The 19,131-nt window shown below is 44.4% G+C and overlaps 2 protein-coding genes across 3 annotated transcripts; both read right to left on the minus strand.

Annotated features, from left to right (window-relative positions):
- Window positions 1–266: 266 nt before the first annotated feature.
- stk16 (serine/threonine kinase 16) lies at window positions 267–8,947 on the minus strand. Of its 2 annotated transcripts, none has more exons than XM_045698463.2 (7): window positions 7,605–7,628; window positions 7,182–7,308; window positions 6,719–6,938; window positions 6,373–6,506; window positions 6,045–6,261; window positions 5,662–5,783; window positions 267–1,795 (listed from the first exon to the last, which is right to left on the minus strand). In XM_045698463.2, the coding sequence occupies exons 1-7, from the start codon at window positions 7,624–7,626 to the stop codon at window positions 1,657–1,659; spliced, it is 981 nt and encodes a 326-aa protein (XP_045554419.1). In that variant the 5' UTR covers window positions 7,627–7,628; the 3' UTR covers window positions 267–1,656.
- An 870-nt stretch (window positions 8,948–9,817) lies between these two features.
- LOC106575781 (tubulin alpha chain) lies at window positions 9,818–17,250 on the minus strand. The gene is made up of 4 exons (XM_014152463.3): window positions 17,091–17,250; window positions 11,810–12,032; window positions 11,515–11,663; window positions 9,818–11,331 (listed from the first exon to the last, which is right to left on the minus strand). Exons 1-4 carry the CDS (start codon window positions 17,091–17,093, stop codon window positions 10,357–10,359), a joined length of 1,350 nt encoding a protein of 449 aa, XP_014007938.1. The 5' UTR covers window positions 17,094–17,250; the 3' UTR covers window positions 9,818–10,356.
- Window positions 17,251–19,131: the final 1,881 nt, after the last annotated feature.

Below are 19,131 nucleotides of genomic sequence, written 5' to 3' on the forward strand. Positions count from 1 at the left end.
GTAGGACACGGCTCCCTCTGCTTTGACCAACGTGTAGGACACGGCTCCCTCTGCTTTGACCAACGTGTAGGACACGGCTCCCCCTGCTTTGACCAACGTGTAGGACACGGCTCCCTCTGCTTTGACCAACGTGTAGGACACGGCTCCCCCGTGTGGAATAAAAGCCACATGACAACTCTAAAAGTATGTGAAAAGGACCTCGTATGCATAACAAATTAAAATGTACCACAAATGTAAAAAAAAATCTGTCTTATGAGAAACAAGCAAAGCCTTCAGTGTTGTATTAACAGTATTATGCAATTCCCTATTATTTTATCACAATATCTCAAATTCCTGGACGGGCTGAATTAGGCTACAAACAGTCCGAAATGGCCAACAACAACCATTTATAGTTCCAGTACATTCTACATTGTTCCATTGAAATCATCAATAATGCCTGCATTCCAACTTCATTGGCTTACTTAAAACATTCATATAGTATATACATAGACAAATAAATCATTGCTCCTTAAATAGATGCACACACAAAAATAATAGTTTAAAAAGAAACCATTAAAAAGTTCCTATCAAGCAACTGTAGTGAGAGTTAACTGAGCAAAACCTGCTGAGAGAGTTAAAACCAGATGAACTTATCTTCCTATTGACACTCAAAACAGAATCAGGTGAGGTATTGCCAAATACATACAGGCCTAAATGAACGTGTCACAAATGCAAAATAGAGAATTGTTACAGTATAGCATTATGTGATGATGACAAATAAATAAAGTTCTGATGGACTTGAGAGAAGTTCAGATGTGATAAGGATGAATCAAGCAGACCTGGGTTCAAAATACTATTTCAGGTATTTCAATTGCTTTTCAATACATTTCAAAACAATCAGATAACCGTTATTTGAAAAAACAAGTAGATGAATATTGGAATGTATTTGGAAATACACTTGGAAAGTATGTGAAAACACTCAAATACACTCCCATGCATTTAACCCAGGTATTTTAAAATAGTATTTGAAAATACTTTCAAATACAATTTGGTCGACTATTTGGTTTTTACAAATAACCATTCAAATACTCAAATAAATAAATAACATTTGGGCTGTGTATTTGAAAATACTCAAATATACAGAAAAAGTATTTAAATAACAAATACTCATGTATTGAACCCAGGTCTGGAATCAAGTTATTATTAAAATCCCTTTGAAGCTGATATAAGATATGGCCGAGTACATTTCCATGGAAACCGTCTGTCTGGAATTTACCATAGGTCCTTTTCCTGGTCCGGTGCCCCCTTCAACCATAGTGTCTGATGATAGTTTAACCCATGGGGTTTCCTATTCACTAGCAGTCATAAAATGGCTCCACGCAAATCTCAATGTCCCCAAGGGGAGCTGGATGTGGAGTTGACCGACACTGTGTAGGAGCATATTGTTGTACATGCATATAGAGGACAGTGAGGACTTGTGACGTAAGTCTATGTGGTTTCAACTGCAGAATAGCGGGTGTGTGTGTATGGGGTAGGATCCCCTGAGCTTCTAAGACTAGAGGAAAACGACGAGGTCAGGGTCGCCATTACAACAGTCCAGAGGTCATAAAGTTCATCACCTACAGATGTTGTAACCAGAGAGGAACCAGGCTTGCCATGGTTCCCCGATCAGAAGCATCATACCATATTGGTCTGTGTGTTGGGGCTGGAACATGTCATGTCCTGTATCTGGTCCAGGATCCAGTTGACGTCGGGTCTTTCCTGGGGGTTGGACACCATGATGGAGCTCAGCAGGTTCTGCAGGCCTTCAGAGTAACTGGAGGGAAACAACAAAAAACACCCATAAGACACTGAGAAACTACCAGAGTAACTGGAGAACAAATATATACTGAGAAACTACCAGAATAACTGGAGAACAAATATATGCTGAGAAACTACCAGAATAACTGGAGAACAAATATATACTGAGAAACTACCAGAATAACTGGAGAACAAATATATACTGAGAAACTACCAGAATAACTGGAGAACAAATATATACTGAGAAACTACCAGAATAACTGGAGAACAAATATATACTGAGAAACTACCAGAATAACTGGAGAACAAATATATACTGAGAAACTACCAGAATAACTGGAGAACAAATATATACTGAGAAACTACCAGAATAACTAGAGAACAAATATATAACGGGCCAGTCCATAGCATTAATGCCTTCCTCTTGCAGGAACTGCTGACACACTCCAGCCACATGAGGTCTAGCATTGTCTTGCATTAGGAGGAACCCAGGGCCAACCGCACCAGCATATGGTCTCACAAGGGGTCTGAGGATCTCATCTCGGTACCTAATGGCAGTCAGGCTACCTCTGGCGAGCACATGGAGGGCTGTGCGGCCCCCCAAAGAAATGCCACCCCACACCATGACTGACCCACCGCCAAACCGGTCATGCTGGAGGATGTTGCAGGCAGCAGAACGTTCTCCACGGCGTCTCCAGACTCTGTCACATGTGCTCAGTGTGAACCTGCTTTCATCTATGAAGAGCACAGGGCGCCAGTGGCGAATTTGCCAATCTTGGTGTTCTCTGGCAAATGCCAAACGTCCTGCACGGTGTTGGGCTGTAAGCACAACCCCCACCTGTGGACGTCGGGCCCTCATACCACCCTCATGGAGTCTGTTTCTGACAGTTTGAGCAGACACATGCACATTTGTGGCCTGCTGGAGGTCATTTTGCAGGGCTCTGGCAGTGCTCCTCCTGCTCCTCCTTGCACAAAGGCGGAGGTAGCGGTTCTGCTGCTGGGTTGTTGCCCTCCTACGGCCTCCTCCACGTCTCCTGATGTACTGGCCTGTCTCCTGGTAGCGCCTCCATGCTCTGGACTCTACGCTGACAGACACAGCAAACCTTCTTGCCACAGCTCGCATTGATGTGCCATCCTGGATGAGCTGCACTACCTGAGCCACTTGTGTGGGTTGTAGACTCCGTCTCATGCTACCACTAGAGTGAAAGCACCGCCAGCATTCAAAAGTGACCAAAACATCAGCCAGGAAGCATAGGAACTGAGAAGTGGTCTGTGGTCACCACCTGCAGAACCACTCCTTTATTGGGGGTGTCTTGCTAATTGCCTATAATTTCCACCTGTTGTCTATTCCATTTGCACAACAGCATGTGAAATTTATTGTCAATCAGTGTTGCTTCCTAAGTGGACAGTTTGATTACACAGAAGTGTGATTGACTTGGAGTTACATTGTGTTGTTTAAGTGTTCCCTTTATTTTTTTGAGCAGTGTATATTATGAAACAGAATAACTGGAGAACACATATATACTGAGAAACTACCAGAGTAACTGCAGAAGAAATATATACAGTTGAAGTCGGACGTTTACATACACCTTAGCCAAATACATTTAAACTCAGTTTTTCACAATTCCTGACATTTAATCCTAGTAAAAATTCCCTGTCTTAGGCCAGTTAGGATCACCACTTTATTTTAAGAATGTGAAATGTCAGAATAATAGTAGAGAGAATTATTTCTTTCAGCTTTTATTTCTTTCATCACATTCCCAGTGGGTCAGAAGTTTACATACACTCAATTAGTATTTGGTAGCATTGCCTTTAAATTGTTTAACTTGGGCCAAACATTTCGGGTGGCCTTCCCCAAGCTTCCCACAATAAGTTGGGTGAATTTTGGCCCATTCCTCCTGACAGAGCTGCTGTAACTGAGTCAGGTTTGTAGGCCTCCTTGCTCGCACACACCTTTTCAGTTCTGCCCACAAATTTTCTATAGGATTGAGGTCAGGGCTTTGTGATGGCCACTCCAATACCTTGACTTTGTTGTTCTTCAGTCAGGAAGTAAAAGCTTGGTCGCAAATGGGTCTTCCAAATGGACAATGACCCCAAGCATACTTCCAAAGTTGTGGCAAAATAGCTTATGTCTTGAGATGTTGCTTCAATATATCCACATAATTTTCCTTCCTCAGGATGCCATCTATTTTGTGAAGTGTACCAGTCCTTCCTGCAGGAAAGCACCCCCGGCAACATGATGCTGCCACCCCCGTGCTTCAAGGTTGGGATGGTGTTCTTCGGATTGCAAGCCTCCCCCTTTTTCCTCCAAACATAACAATGGTCATTATGGCCAAACAGTTATATTTTTGTTTCATCAGACCAGAGGACATTTCTCCAAAAAGTATGATCTTTGTCCACATGTGCAGTTGCAAACCGTAGTCTGGGTTTTTTATGGGGGTTTTGGAGCAGTAGCTTCTTCCTTGCTGAGCGGCCTTTCAGGTTTTGTCGATATAGGACTTGTTTTACTGTGGATATATATATATATATATATATATATATATATATATATATATATATATATATATATATATATATACACACTTTTGTACCTGTTTCCTCCAGCATCTTCACAAGGTCCTTTGCTGTTGTTCTGGGATTGATTTGCACTTTTCGCACCAAAGTACGTTAATCTCTAGGAGACAGAATGCGTCTCCTTCCTGAGCGGTATGACAGCTGCGTGGTCCAATGGTGTTTATACTTGTGTACTATTGTTTGTACAGATGAACGTGGTACCTTCAGGCATTTGGAAATTGCTCCCAAGGATGAACCAGACTTGTAGAGGTCAGCAATTTCTTTTCTGAGGTCTTGGCTGATTTCTTTTGATTTTCCTATGATGTCAAGCAAAGAGGCACTGAGTTTGAAGGAAGGCCTTGAAATACATCCAAAGGTACACCTCCAATTGACTCAAATGATGAGCCTATCAGAAGCTTCTAAAGCCATGACATCCTTTTCTGGAATTTTCCAAGCTGTTTAAAGGCACAGTCAACTTAGTGTATGTAAACTTCTGACCCACTGGAATTGCGATACAGTGAATTATAAGTGAAATAATCTGTCTGTAAACAATTTTTTGAAAATTACTTGTGTCATGCATAAAGTAGATGTCCTAACCGACTTGCCAAAACTATAGTTTGTTAATAAGAAATTTGTGGAGTGGTTGAAAAACAAGTTTTAATGACTCCAACCTAAGTGTAAGTAAACTTCCGACTTCAACTGTATACTGAGAAACTACCAGAATAACTGGAGAAAAAATAAACTACCAGAATAACAAATATATATACTAAGAACTCCTGCAGATCTAAAAGGATTGGATAGATTTAAGCATTTTTCATCTTGCCTTTTCAAAGGTTGTATGGAATTTATATAATTTACAGTATGTATTTAATACATACCGGTACTGTAAATTATATAAATTCCATACAACCTTTGAAAAGGCAAGATGAAAAATGCTTAAATCTATCCAATCCTTTTAGATCTGCAGGAGTGCCTAGGTGGTAGGCGCCTATTTGGAATAAAAAAATTCTAGTTTGCTAGCCTTGAAAGGTGAGAGGGTGATAGATTGAAGAGTAACTAGGGGTTGACTAGCCAGGGGACTGACTGACCTGTAGGGCTGAGGGATGGTGACTGGGGGTTAGGGTTAACTAGCCAGGGGACTGACTGACCTGTAGGGCTGAGGGATGGTGACTGGGGGTTAGGGTTAACTAGCCAGGGGGGCTGACTGACCTGTAGGGCTGAGGGATGGTGACTGGGGGTTAGGGTTAACTAGCCAGGGGGGCTGACTGACCTGTAGGGCTGAGGGATGGTAACTGGGTTAGGGTTAGCTTGCCATGGGGACTGACTGACCTGCAGGGCTGAGGGATAGTAACTGGGTTCTGGACAGCAAGGGCCACACTGTCTCCCTTCTGGAACACCATGTCATAGGGCCCCTCCAGGAACATCATGCTGTACAGTACACAGCCCAGAGACTAGAGAGAAAGAGAGAGAGAATACTGTCTCTACAAGGTCAACAAACACGAGGCATGATGGAGACAGAGAGATAGCAATCTAACTGGAGCCCAACATGTTGACTACATGGCTGGAGTCAAAACAGCATCGCACAGTCCAATGGTAAAGACAATCTCTGTTATGACAAATTGGTCTATGTTATATCGCTTGTACAATACTGACAGTTTCCACCGACCAAACTAAAGTGAGAAGGGGGGGGGTAGTACTCTAGTGTGCGTTACCCAGATGTCTGTACGGTCATCGATGACGCAGTGGCTCTCCACATTAAAAAGCTCAGGGGCGCGGTACGATATAGTACACCTCTGAGCTGCCCAGTCCTGTACTGTCATGGCCTCCCTGGTCCCCTTGACCTCCATCCTGGAGCGGTTCATAGAACCCAGGTCCATCAGCAGCGGCCTGTCATCCTCCTCTAGGAGTACATTGGTAGGCTTCAGATCTCTGATTGAGAGGAGAACAGGAGAGATAACGAGAGGGATAGAGATAGAGAGCCTCATTCTAATTTGAACCACTAACCATAATCGTGTGTGTAATAGCAGTAGCAGCCTGTACCTGTGTGCGTAGCCTCTGTCATGCATGGCCTTCAGTCCAGAACAGATGCCCTGTAGGACCTTCAGGATGCGTCTCTCTGGCATGAAGCTGCCCTTGTCCCTCAGCTTCTCTAGCACTGACCACAGACTGCCCTTCTGTAGGAGCACCCACACCCAGGCGTGAATACAAAGACGCATACATACACACTTTTTCATTTCCACGCTGTAAAACAGTATATCGGCAGATGTATCGGTAACTTTTGCCTCTCCCCCCAAAAAAACAGTATCGGACCCCAAAAAAAATGGCCGGGCTCTAATACACACATACAGGCGTGATTACATAGACATGCGCACACACGTACACGTACCTGAACGTAGGGCAGCAGTATCCAGGCCTCACTCTTGCCCCCCCTCTCTATGAAGGTGTGCCCTGCCAGGCCCAGGATGTTGGGGTGGCTGAAGAGACGGTGCATCTCCACCTCCGTCTGAGCCTCTTGGCGACCCTCCCGGTCATGGCACAGGATCCTCTTCAGGGCGTAGAAACGCCCGTCCTGCACCCCCTCCACCAGGTCCACATAGCTGAACCCTCTGGGATGAGGGGAGGAGGGAGGGAAGGTAAAAGAGAGAGAGAGAAAGAGAGAAAATAGGGAACGACAGAGGGGGTAGATAACGAAAGCAGGAGAAAGTGAAGAGGCAGACAAAACCAGAGTCCTGATCAGTAAGATGTAACGTTACAGAAGACTGAAATACAAATACATGTGTGGGAGGGACAGGGATGATCGTCTGCCATGTAGAATAGGTAATAGTGTTCACTGATGCGGACGGTTTTACCCTTCATCTAGTTTCTGGATGAAGTAGTATCTTTTGTTGTCGATGGTGATGGAGCCGCGGGAACAGATACACAGGGTCTGACCCATCCTCTCTGGGGCATAACTCACCACACCAACACCCAGATGGACTGAGAGAGAGACACACAACCCATATTTATTTATTTTCCATTTTGTACTTGAACTATTTCTACATTGCTACAACACTGTATACAGACATATGTCATTCAAAATGCCTTTATTTTGGAACTTGTGCTTTGGCAATGTAAACATGTTTCCCATGCCAATAAAGCCCCTTGAATTGGGAGAGAGAGATGGAGTGCATACGAGGTAAAAGACAAGGTTTAGGGGAATTGAAAGTGAGAGGTCAAGTGGAAAGCCATGGGAGAGAGGGCAGGTATGGGATATATTTCTGTAAAAAACATACTGAAACATGAAATCCAGTCCATTCCACTATGTTCCACGGATTGATGCAGTGCCAATTTCACTTGTCATAAATTATTCACTGTCACCTGTGCAATTGATAATAATTTGGTGGGTGTTTATATTTGTCCTATTTGCGCATGTGTGAATTGAAAATGTGTTTTTTGCATATCACAACTCTTCCTGAGAGAACCTTGGAGAGTGGGGTTATGGCCAGGGTCTGACATTATCAACGGTGACCCTGGCGAAAGTAGGACTAAGTGCCTTGCTCAAGGACACATCGGCAGATTTGTTGACCTTGTCGGCTCGGGGATTCAAACTAACAACCTTTCGGTTACTGGCCTAACTATTCGAACGAGCAACCTTTCGGTTACTTTCCTAGCCGCGCTACAGTGACTCTTGGTTGTGATCTGCCCAAGTAATGCGTTTTGGTTCTTTACAGCAGTAGCAACACCACAAGCAAATGTACTTTCACTAAACCTTTCCAAAAGTGTACGATTTTGTTTGGTAACGTGGCACACCGGTATGAGAATACAAGCTAACGACAAGAGGGCAGCATGCAGATCAATCCTGATCAGCCAATATTATCTGATAGAGATATTGATAAACATGTGATGAAAATACATGGGGATATTTACGTTTGTTAGCGGTGGATATATAAACATTACCTTCTGTTATCTTCCTGTTTTTTGTTTTCTGCTGGCTACTTCCGTGTACATAAAACGCGTAATGATGACGCAGGCCTGTGATCTAATGCTGCGTTCTAAACTGGGAACTACAAGGTCAAACTGGAAAAATACAAGGTGAAATCATGACGTCAGTGATTTTCAGGTTGCGCTCTAGATTTAGAGGTCCGAGTTCCTGAGTTGGAAGACCGTTCAAATCGATTTTTCCCAGTCGGAGCTCGTTTTTTTCCGAGTTCCAAATTGTTTTGAACACACTGAAGTCGGAGATATCCGAGTTACCAGTTGTTTCGAACGCGACACCAATCGAAGTGTCTATTATATCGACAAGATAGTCAAGTGAACACTAACAATGGAAATACATGTCCTCAAAGATGGAAGGCAGGCGGGAGGAGGCGAAATAATATGTAGTACATGGGCATATACGCGTGTGAACAGACCATAGCGATAGAGTAGTTGTCTTTGTATCCGTGCCATTATAGCGTCTGTGACCGCATGGGAAGCGCCATTTTAAAGTACTAAATTATCTTTGATTGTGCCTAACTCAGGAATCTCTACCCAGTTGACTACGTTAAAATGATGGAAGCCCTCAATGGCAATTCCCATGCTCCATCTATGACAGGCACAGGTCCGATAAAAGTATTCTCATGCCCACAAGTAAGCGTTTCCCCTTGGATGTAAGATAAAACGACTCAATATGGCCACCTGCAGGCCTTGTCTAGTGCTACGTGTACTCTACACCTGTTGTTTATGAAGCATGTGAAATATTAAGTATTTTTCCCCCACAAAGTTGCCGAAATGCCACGTGCGTCCACACATCAGTGCATTCGTCACAACCTAACGAAATGTATATTCTATCAAATAAGCCTCACGTAGCAAATTAATTAAATGTGTTGACTTAACTGCACACTCATTGACCTCCATACAGAAAGTCCTCACTTTGTGGGCTTATTTCCGGGGACAGATTTTGGGCCGAGTAACACTTCTCGATTCAGCTCTTCCTCTGGCCAAATCAAGTATTTGATTAAACCAGAGCACTACCCAGTGGACTCAATTTTGCTAAGGTGGGTCTCAAATCGAAATGAATTTACCATCCATGTATCCACTTGTCACCTTTAGGCTATTCTGTAACAATCTAAATGAACTAGTTTGACATTATGGGGAAATTCCTTCCACATTAGTCCAAACACCAGGTTACCCTTGAGATTCTCCTCACCTTCTCAAAACATATTGAGAAAGTCAGAAGGGAAAGACCCCTGCCTTTCTCATCCAATGGGGTTTGAGGAGACAGTCCACATGGGTATGCAATTAAGACACTGCATTACCTCGACCAAATCCTATTTTTCAAGGCACCCTGCGGCTACATTTATATCCCAGGAATTCTCTGCTACTTACCAGGCCATTTGTGGCCGATTGCACAGACTGTTTTATGTTGGCCGTTTAATAGTAATTTAGTCAAAGTATAATGAAACCTCGGGTCAGGACTGGAGGCAGTTGTGATTGATCATAACCATTGAAAGAGGTGAAAACAGGATTAACTGAGATAAAACAACTTTATTTACAAAGGAGGGGATACAGCCACAACAGTATCCTGATGTGATAACTCTTAAAATAACACATGGCAAAGAAAATAGAATCTGTAGGGATAAAACCAATAAATTATTTTGGGGTAACTTAACATGCAATGCAGAATAATCCTCCAAGATAGAGTTACTGAATTACATTCATTAAGACCCAACACCATGGGGTTTAGTTGGCTAGTTTGTTTTCTGATTGGCAGTAACTTTAGTGTTTAGGATAGATCTGAAAGCACAGAAGTACCATGAACTTAAAGGAAACTTTAATGGAGACAGCTTAATCTTCAAGGTTCTGTATGGTTCCATAGTCAACCTTCTAGGAAAAGATTCAGACATGGATGGATGTGGGGTCTTTGGTGAAGAAAACACGATTGATGATGTTCGACAAGGGAAGGAGCAGGCCGTTTCCCACTTCATGGTCAAGTAAAGGCAGTTCTATCTCTCAGTGATACATAAGCCGACCGAGGACCCATCCCTCCTTTGAACTCCTCTTCTCCTAATACTCCTCTCCCTCCTCGTCCTCCTCAAATGAGTCGATTCCTACCTCTTCATAGTCCTTCTCCAGGGCAGCCATGTCTTCCCTGGCCTCAGAGAACTCTCCCTCCTCCATGCCCTCACCCACATACCAGTGCACGAATGCCCGCTTGGCATACATCAGGTCAAACTTGTGGTCGAGACGCGCCCAGGCCTCAGCGATGGCTGTGGTGTTGCTCAACATGCACACAGCTCTCTGGACCTTGGCCAGGTCACCCCCTGGCACCACAGTGGGTGGCTGGTAGTTGATGCCCACTTTGAAACCTGTAGGGCACCAGTCCACAAACTGGATGCTTCGCTTTGTCTTGATGTTGCCGATGGCCACGTTGACATCCTTGGGCACCACGTCTCCGCGGTACAGCAGGCAGCACGCCATGTACTTACCGTGGCGAGGGTCGCACTTCACCATCTGGTTGGCGGGCTCGAAGCAGGAGTTGGTGATCTCAGCCACAGAGAGCTGCTCGTGGTAGGCCTTCTCGGCTGAGATGACAGGGGCATAGGTGGCCAGGGGGAAGTGGATGCGGGGGTAAGGCACCAGGTTGGTCTGGAACTCTGTCAGGTCCACATTAAGGGCACCATCGAAGCGGAGAGAGGCGGTGATGGAGGAGACAATCTGGCTGATGAGCCTGTTGAGGTTGGTGTAAGACGGGCGCTCAATGTCCAGGTTTCTACGGCAGATGTCATAGATGGCCTCATTGTCCACCATGAAGGCACAGTCGGAGTGCTCTAGGGTAGTGTGGGTGGTCAGGATGGAGTTGTAGGGCTCCACCACAGCTGTGGACACCTGGGGAGCAGGGTATATGGCAAACTCCAGCTTGGACTTCTTCCCAAAGTCGACTGAGAGACGTTCCATGAGCAGGGAGGTGAAACCAGAGCCGGTACCACCTCCGAAGCTGTGGAAGACCAGGAACCCTTGGAGCCCCGTGCACTGGTCAGCCTGTCAAGACAGAAAACTCATCAACATGTTTTCTAGAAGGAAAGTCCAAGCTCTGATCAGACCCATTTAGGCTAGATTTATGCAAGTCAAGGCTAAAACCCTTTCTCATAAAACATTCATGAAAAATCCATGAGTTATCCTAATATCACCATTGAATCTATCAAATCTGACAGTTTCTCTCACCAGTTTACGGATCCTGTCCAGTACTTGGTCGATGATCTCCTTGCCGATAGTGTAGTGGCCACGGGCATAGTTATTGGCTGCGTCCTCCTTCCCTGAGATCAGCTGCTCAGGGTGAAACAGCTGGCGGTAGGTACCTGTCCTCACCTCATCTGAGAGAAAGGGGAACAGACTAGGGTTAGTCTGGTATTGATGCTTGTTTTGAACTGTACCACCATATTGATGAAGACCTCTTCCTACACATTCCCAGTGTCAATCAGTCAGTGCATTTTCTCTGCCAGATCCCTCCAATACTCACCAATGACAGTGGGCTCCAGGTCTACAAAGATGGCGCGGGGCACGTATTTCCCGATGCCCGTGGCGCTGAAGAACGTGGTGAAGGAGTCGTCAGTGCTACCGACCGCCTTGTTGTTAGGCATGGTCCCGTCCGGCTGGATCCCGTGCTCCAGGCAGTACAGCTCCCAACAGGTGTTGCCCATCTGGACTCCAGCCTGACCCACATGCACAGAGATGCACTCACGCTGGAGAGACCAGGAAATGTAGGGTTAGTCAAACAATTAATTGATGGTTTCTTTGAACAGGTACAAAACATATTGACTACACAAGGATCTGATGCATTGACAGCAGTCTGCACTGGATGGAGTAACACTTGTTTTTCAATGTCACCAATGATAAATGGAGCACCCCTCCAAACCACTCAGTGCATAGCAGTCTGAGGTCGATTAAGGATTTGGGCATCCATTTTAACACTTATTTTACTGCTGTTTCTCACCACCAAGTGGCAGCACTCTAACACCAGTGGTTCCCAACCAGGGGTACTAGGTTACCTAGGGGCACTTAGCCTATACACAGGGGGTACTTGAGAAGACTCATGAGACCATAGGCTTTTACTGGTAAAACGCACATGAGGGGGTACTTCAGGCAGGGCAAAATTCAGTTTGTACAGTAACAGAAGGTTGGGAACCACTGCTCTACACTAACAGAGGAAACAAACCTAACCTGCCCATGACTGAGTGACAAAGGACAGGTGGGCCTGAAAACAGTGGGCGGCATGATCTAGCTAGTTAAAAACAAGCCACCGGAGTTATGAGCCAAAGTTATGAGTCGTGTATATTTGCATGGTGACCCAATTTGTTTGCAGTGTGTTGAAATGGGACTATGCATGGCTTAGCCAACTCTGCAGTGAGTCGATCATCTGACCTACTTTAATACTGAACTGTATGCAGCTACCGTCTCAGAAGCCTAGCCACGTCTCAGCGTGCGACTACCGGTATTGACATAGCCATTAACCTAGCCTGAACCATGTTAACTGATCTACACTGTGTACAAAACATTAAGAACACCTGCTCTTTCCATGACAGACTGACCAGATGAAAGCTATGATCCCTTATGACACTGGTATGGTAGTAGATGCCAGGCACACCGGGTTGTGTCAAGCACTTCAACGTATGTGTATAAAGAATGATCCACCACCCAAAGGACATCCAGCCAACTTCACAACTATGGGAAGCATTGGAGTCAACATGGACCAGTATCAGTGTGGAATGCTTGATACCTGACAAATTGAGGCTGTTCTGAGGGCAGAAGGTGGAACAATTATAAAAGTTGTTCCTAATGTTTTGTACACCCACTACTTTACATTTACACAGAAGTCTGGACAACCCTTCGGATTAGTGGATTCGGCTATTTTTGCCACACCAGTTGCTGACAGGTTTATAAAATCAGCACAGCCATACAATCTCCATAGACAAACATTGGTCTTACTGAAGAGCTCAGCGACTTTAGTCTGGGGCCGTTTTTCACAGTTTGGGTTACGCCCCTTAGTTTCAGTGAAGGGACAACTAACTCTACAGCACACAATGACATTCTAGATGATTCTATGTTTCCAACTTTGTGGCAACAGTTTAGGGAAGGCCCTTTACTGTTTCAGCATGACAATGCCCCCGTGCACAAAGCAAGGTCCATACAGAAATGGTTTGTCAAGATCCGTGTGGAAGAACATGACTGGCCTGCACAGAGCCCTGACCTCAACCCCATCGAACACCTTCGGGATGAATTGGAACTTCGACTGCAAGCCAAGCCTAATCGCCCAACATCAGTGCCCGACCTCACTAATGCTCGTGGCTGAATGGAAGCAAGTCCCCACAGCAATGTGCCAACATCTAGTGGAAAGCCTTAGAGTGGAGGCTGTTGAGTAGCAAAGGGTGGACAAACTCCATATTAATGCCCATGATTTTGGAATGAGATGTTCAAAGAGCAGGTGTCCACATACTTTTGGTCATGTAGTGTACACATTTTATAAAGGCGGCACTTGATATCTACAGTCACTAAGAACCAAACAGAAGGTTGTGTGGGTGTGCGAGAAATGAGTCAATTTTGCAATGCAGTACTGGCAGACGGCAGCATAGTTGAGGCTAGACTGCAGTGACACCATCCAGTCGATTAGACTCTTATAGCATTAACAAAAGAAACATCCATGCTGAATGCGTTAACACAAGGTGCATCCCACTAGTCCATTACAGCCTACTCTCCTTATATTCTTCCTGTCATTTAGGCTCCACAACCCTGAGGAGGATGCCACTAGATTATTGATACACCCCCTCATTGGAATGTCAACTTGGACCGAGGTCATTAGAGATTATACAATTCTGTGAATTTGTTTAACATTACAGCGTTGCAATGAAGCAAAGTCTGATTAGACCTCACTAGACTCAAGGCCCGAACTGGGAGGTTTGGTAAGTGTCTACCCTTAGCACGTCATGGAGCTGGCGAGTAGCGACAATGCTAAAAGGAGCGTCAAGGCCAAAAGGCCCTCCACACCCTACTGAAGTATTTCCAGCGAACAGGACGAGGGGAAAGCGTCACCAAGGATGAGTGAAGCTGATAATAACAAGCTTATCATTTCTGAATAGCAGTGCACCAGAGGCAGATCTGGCTACGTACACTCACACCACCAGTCTGTCCAAACTGGCTTACTATACAGAGAGATGGGAAATGGGGAGCGAGACAGTCAAGAGAAATGAGAAAGTCAAGGAAGATATGTTTACGAGACAGTGACATGCCAAGAGGACGAGTCTGGGAATGTTGTGCGGGTGTATGTGTTGGCAGTACTTATGAATCAGAGCGATTTGAGAAGGCCCAGCTAGAAACAAGACCACCTGCCACAGTAACAGGAAAACAGACACCAGCCAACTAGGCTTTGCCCTCTGGTAGAATAATATACCCCTTAAGCTAGGTTTAACTTTTAGTAGTATCAGGGGCAATTATTTCAAAATGGAAGAATCCGCATAATGGGAATAGGACTTCCTTTTTTGAACTGTAACTCAGTAAAATATTTGAAATTATTTTTTCCAGTATAGTAAGAGGATGTGAAGGAAACATTAGAAAACCTCACTTCACTCCAGATCTGAATCTACTACAGGGAGGTCCTCGTGACATCAAGGTCTTACACCTGCATGTTGCTACACCCCTCCACACATATTGTACTACTGTTATGACTCCACTCATGTAGAGACTGGGGCCACTACTGTCACAGCCATTTCTCCAGCCTCCTCTTTTGACAGAACAAGCTGGGTAGGGTGGATGGTGGGGGAGGGGCGGTGACACAGGGATGTGAGTGTGTGCCTAGTTTAGGCATGACAGCTAGGTCAGCACTGCAGCCAGCTATTTAAAGGGAGGTGTCAATCATGACCCCCATCCCCCTGCTCTGTGTGTAGCCCCTCCAGACCCCGGTCTACTCCACTGACCCCTTTCTCTGTGGGAACAACCACATGGTGTCCTGAACCTCTAGTTCAGTCAGAGTTGATGTTCAGGCAGTCCCTGGTTCATACCAGATTCAAGAAACTAACCTCCATCATGTTGCATTTGTCAGGGGTTGCCCTGATTTGCTAAGCCACACACACACACTTGAAACCCTGTTGGTAAGCCTAGTGTAGGCCTATGTGTAACTGTGATACCTAGTTGATTCAGTGACCGTTTGCTCATGACGCAATAGGCCATTAATGTTAATGTTACCAAATAGGGCAGTCAGGTACAGTGCTAGGTTATGGTATTCATTTCCTGTATTTTGAAATCATGGTATGGCGATAGACTGTAGAGTACAGTTTAGATTAACAAATTGTTTGTGCAACTGTAAGTCCGCTGAGACACTTGGCACCAACATGGCTGATGGACTAACCGCTTGTGGCTTGTTCAGTAGCTAGGAAGCAACCCCCCTCCAGCTTCCTGTTCTGTCCCTTATGGGGCTTTGTTTCAAAGTGCAAAGAGGGCCTTGTGTTATGCGGGAAGACATATGGCTTGGAATTCACATCCCCCCCCAAAAAACTCCCTCTCCTTTCATAACATTCAAATTAGATGACAGGTGTCAAAAGAAACTCCCCCATGCCATGGTAATCTTTAGTCATGAGCAAAATTAAGAACAGGCGAGTGCACTGTTTGAAGACTCCGCAATATGAGCCGAGTAGTACATGAGCTGGAATGGATCATAGAGGCTCTTTCACCCACATGTAGTAGTATAGACCTTAACCTCATGATCAGACAGTCTGCCATGTGCTAGTCTGAAATGCTGAGCCTTTGGGCTCTGCGTCACTCCTAACCTCAGATTTCCCTTTCAGGTCAGATTACTGAAGGTTCCCCTATCACGAGTAAGCATGTATGCATAGTCAAAAGATTTCTGAGAGGTCTAAGTCTAATTTCTTGACATATTTTATGATTAAATCATATGGGCAGGATGTAAGGTAATAAAATGTGAGCCATGTCCTAAAAACATCCATGTGGCAACTTGTGGTGGGAAAATGTTACTTTGGGACAACTATTACAATTAATCCTTTATTTTTATTTTAAACTCATTGTAGGTGTAATCTGCCATACTCCAGTAGATGGTAGATCTGTGGTTCATTAGTAGTCGTTACCATTTGTTCGGACAGAAACGCACTACATAGACAGAACGTTCCCAGTTTTGCGCAGTAGACTAGAGCAACAGGAACAGTAGCTGACTAGGCTACAGTCACCCATCAGAATACACACGGACCTGTGGGAGCCACATCAGCATTTAAAGCCAGCAGAGCAAATAAACACACCCATAACCACACTGGCCCCACGGCCACTGTATATGGAAACGGGTAACTCCTTTAACCATTCAAAATGGCAGGAAGCTGCTTCAAGCGCCAAATGACAAAACTTGATCATAAATGCAGATACCTGTGAACTGATTGATTATTATGAAATAGGACAATTAAAGCTCAGGTGACTCAACTTAATTAAATGCATTCTAGTAATAGTTTTGTCTACTGCGCCAGTCGTGTTTGAATTGAAAAGCCAAACGGCGCGCTAAATTGAACGCGCAGCAAAATGGATACTCCTATCATGACGCACCATGTTATCAGAACAAAATATTTTATAAAAACAGGTGGGCCGTAGCGTAGGCTGTACCTAGAAGTATTATACACAGTAATGTTATGCTATACAGGATGGACTACAAAAACATTAGAAATGTAGCCTAATTCATACAACGCTCAACCTTTACATTATTACAACCAATGCGTCGAAGGCAATGTTGAAAAAATAAATATAGGTCTTACCATTTTGATTTTGTTTGTCTTCGTTTCCGTAGAAAAATAAAAGTGTTCGTATTATAACCTCTCACAGTGAACCTATAATGGGGTCTCCGTGAGTATGTTTTAACTGCGTGTGTTACTGCAATCTGTTTTATAAACTGCGAAGGGCGGGGGTGGAGTTTTGGACACTCCCTCTTCTCTCATAGGTCAAGTTCGTTTTACATGGCCCGGTGCCCCGGTTAGGCGGATTTGGGTATTTTAGAGCATTCTAAGTAGGCGTAGTTGGATATTTTAGACCATTCCATTGGCCCTTAACTGATATCCCCAGTCACCGGGCCATGCAAAACGAACTCTCCATACACAGATTAGACCTCAGGCTCGGTAGGAAAGTACAGGACAGAAAAGGGTAGCTGTACCAAAGATGATATATTATATTGACAAGATAGCCGAGTGAGTGCTCTAACAATGTAATTACATTTCCCCAATGATTGAAGGCAGACGAGACCATTCTAGCCAATGAGAGAGCGCGTGACCAACAGGCACAACTAAATTGTTGCCGGAATGCCACGCGCATCCACTTAAATCAGTACAATCAGTACAGCCTAAACATTACGAAACTTCTATTCGACCAAATAATCCTCACGTAATTCAACACTCGTTTATAGACCCCCCCCCATACAAAAAGGGCTTATATCACGTGGACAGATTTTCGCCAGAGTAAATCTTCTCGCTTCACCTCTTCCTCTCTGTCTTTGTGCAATGAACTGCCTTCGGGTTTTGTTGCTCCTTGTTCGCCACTAGATGTCAGACTTGTCTAGTGTTCTGCTTGTTGGTCCTTACCATGACGAAGACGCTCTTCTGTCTGCAACAAAATAGGTCAACGTTGTCCCTGGGATCCCACTGATCTGAGGTCAGGTATGTATTTTCCTCCCTAATTTCTCCATTAGGAATTGAGGAGAATAAAATGATCCTAGTTCTGTATCTAAGGGATCATTTTTGGAGCTGTCTTTCCGTGCATGAACAAGGTGGCAGTTGTGATTCCAGTAACATCTGTTTCTGTGGTTAATAAATGAAAGTTGAGAGGATACACTTTTAATACTTTAACTTTGATGCAGTTGAACTCAGTTTTATCTCTCCTATCAAAGTGGTTAGCTGTGCTATAGGCCCTGGCCCCTGAGGCATTAGAGGACCCTTCTCTCTGGCTTTTGGCTATGAATGAAAAAGTTATAATCCTCAAACAAGGCCTGAATTTCTCCAGATAGGCTCTTCATCCTGAATCCCCCCCCCCCCCCCCCTGTATTTTGAGATAGACGGAACGATAGATCAAAATCTTTTTCATGTGCATCGTTTTTCCCTCCTACGGTGGACACTATGGGGCTAAGGATTTCTTTCCCCTTATCTTATGTACTGGAGTTAGACCGTAACCCACTGGCCATGTGATTAAACTCTAACCCACTGGCCATGGGTTTAAACTCTAACCCACTGGCCATGGGTTTAAACTCTAACCCACTGGCCATGGGTTTAAACTCTAACCCACTGGCCATGGGTTTAAACTCTAACCCACTGGCCATGGGTTTAAACTCTAACCCACTGGCCATGGGTTTAAACTCTAACCCACTGGCCATGGGTTTAAACTCTAACCCACTGGCCTTGTGTTTAAACTCTAACCCACTGGCCTTGTGTTTAAACTCTAACCCACTGGCCATATGTTTAAACTCTAACCCACTGGCCTTGTGATTAAACTCTAACCCACTGGCCATATGTTTAAACTCTAACCACTGGCTTTGTGTTTAAACCCTAACCCACTGGCTATGGGTTGAAACGAGTTTCTATCTATTTTCTTTCTTTAATATAGCATTTGTCTATATAGTATTGTGTATATGCTGGTATGGTGGTTTTGTAGCATCTATAGCAAGAAAACGTTTCTTTACAGCCTAGCCACATAATGAGCATTGATTACTGATCAACATGAATGTGAACGTAAACGGATGTCTACAACATGAATGTGAATGTAAACTGATGTCTAGAACATGAATGTGAACGTAAACTGATGTCTAGAACATGA

Source organism: Salmo salar, chromosome 17 (genome assembly GCF_965601325.2).
Source record: "Salmo salar chromosome 17, fSalSal1, whole genome shotgun sequence".
In the NCBI taxonomy this organism is placed as follows: domain Eukaryota; kingdom Metazoa; phylum Chordata; class Actinopteri; order Salmoniformes; family Salmonidae; genus Salmo; species Salmo salar.

Excerpts from the sequence above, each read along its gene's own strand:
- stk16 (XM_045698463.2), bottom strand. The coding sequence starts at position 7,626 with ATGGACTGGATTTCATGTTTCA. Across the intron at positions 6,939-7,181 it reads ATCCAGAAACTAGATGAAGG|AGGGTTCAGCTATGTGGACC; the intron begins GTAAAACCGTCC and ends CCCTCATCCCAG. Across the intron at positions 5,784-6,044 it reads ATGACCGTACAGACATCTGG|TCTCTGGGCTGTGTACTGTA; the intron begins GTAACGCACACT and ends CTTTCTCTCTAG.
- LOC106575781 (XM_014152463.3), bottom strand. Across the intron at positions 11,664-11,809 it reads CCTGGAGCCCACTGTCATTG|ATGAGGTGAGGACAGGTACC; the intron begins GTGAGTATTGGA and ends CCTTTCTCTCAG. Across the intron at positions 11,332-11,514 it reads TGGACAGGATCCGTAAACTG|GCTGACCAGTGCACGGGGCT; the intron begins GTGAGAGAAACT and ends CTGTCTTGACAG.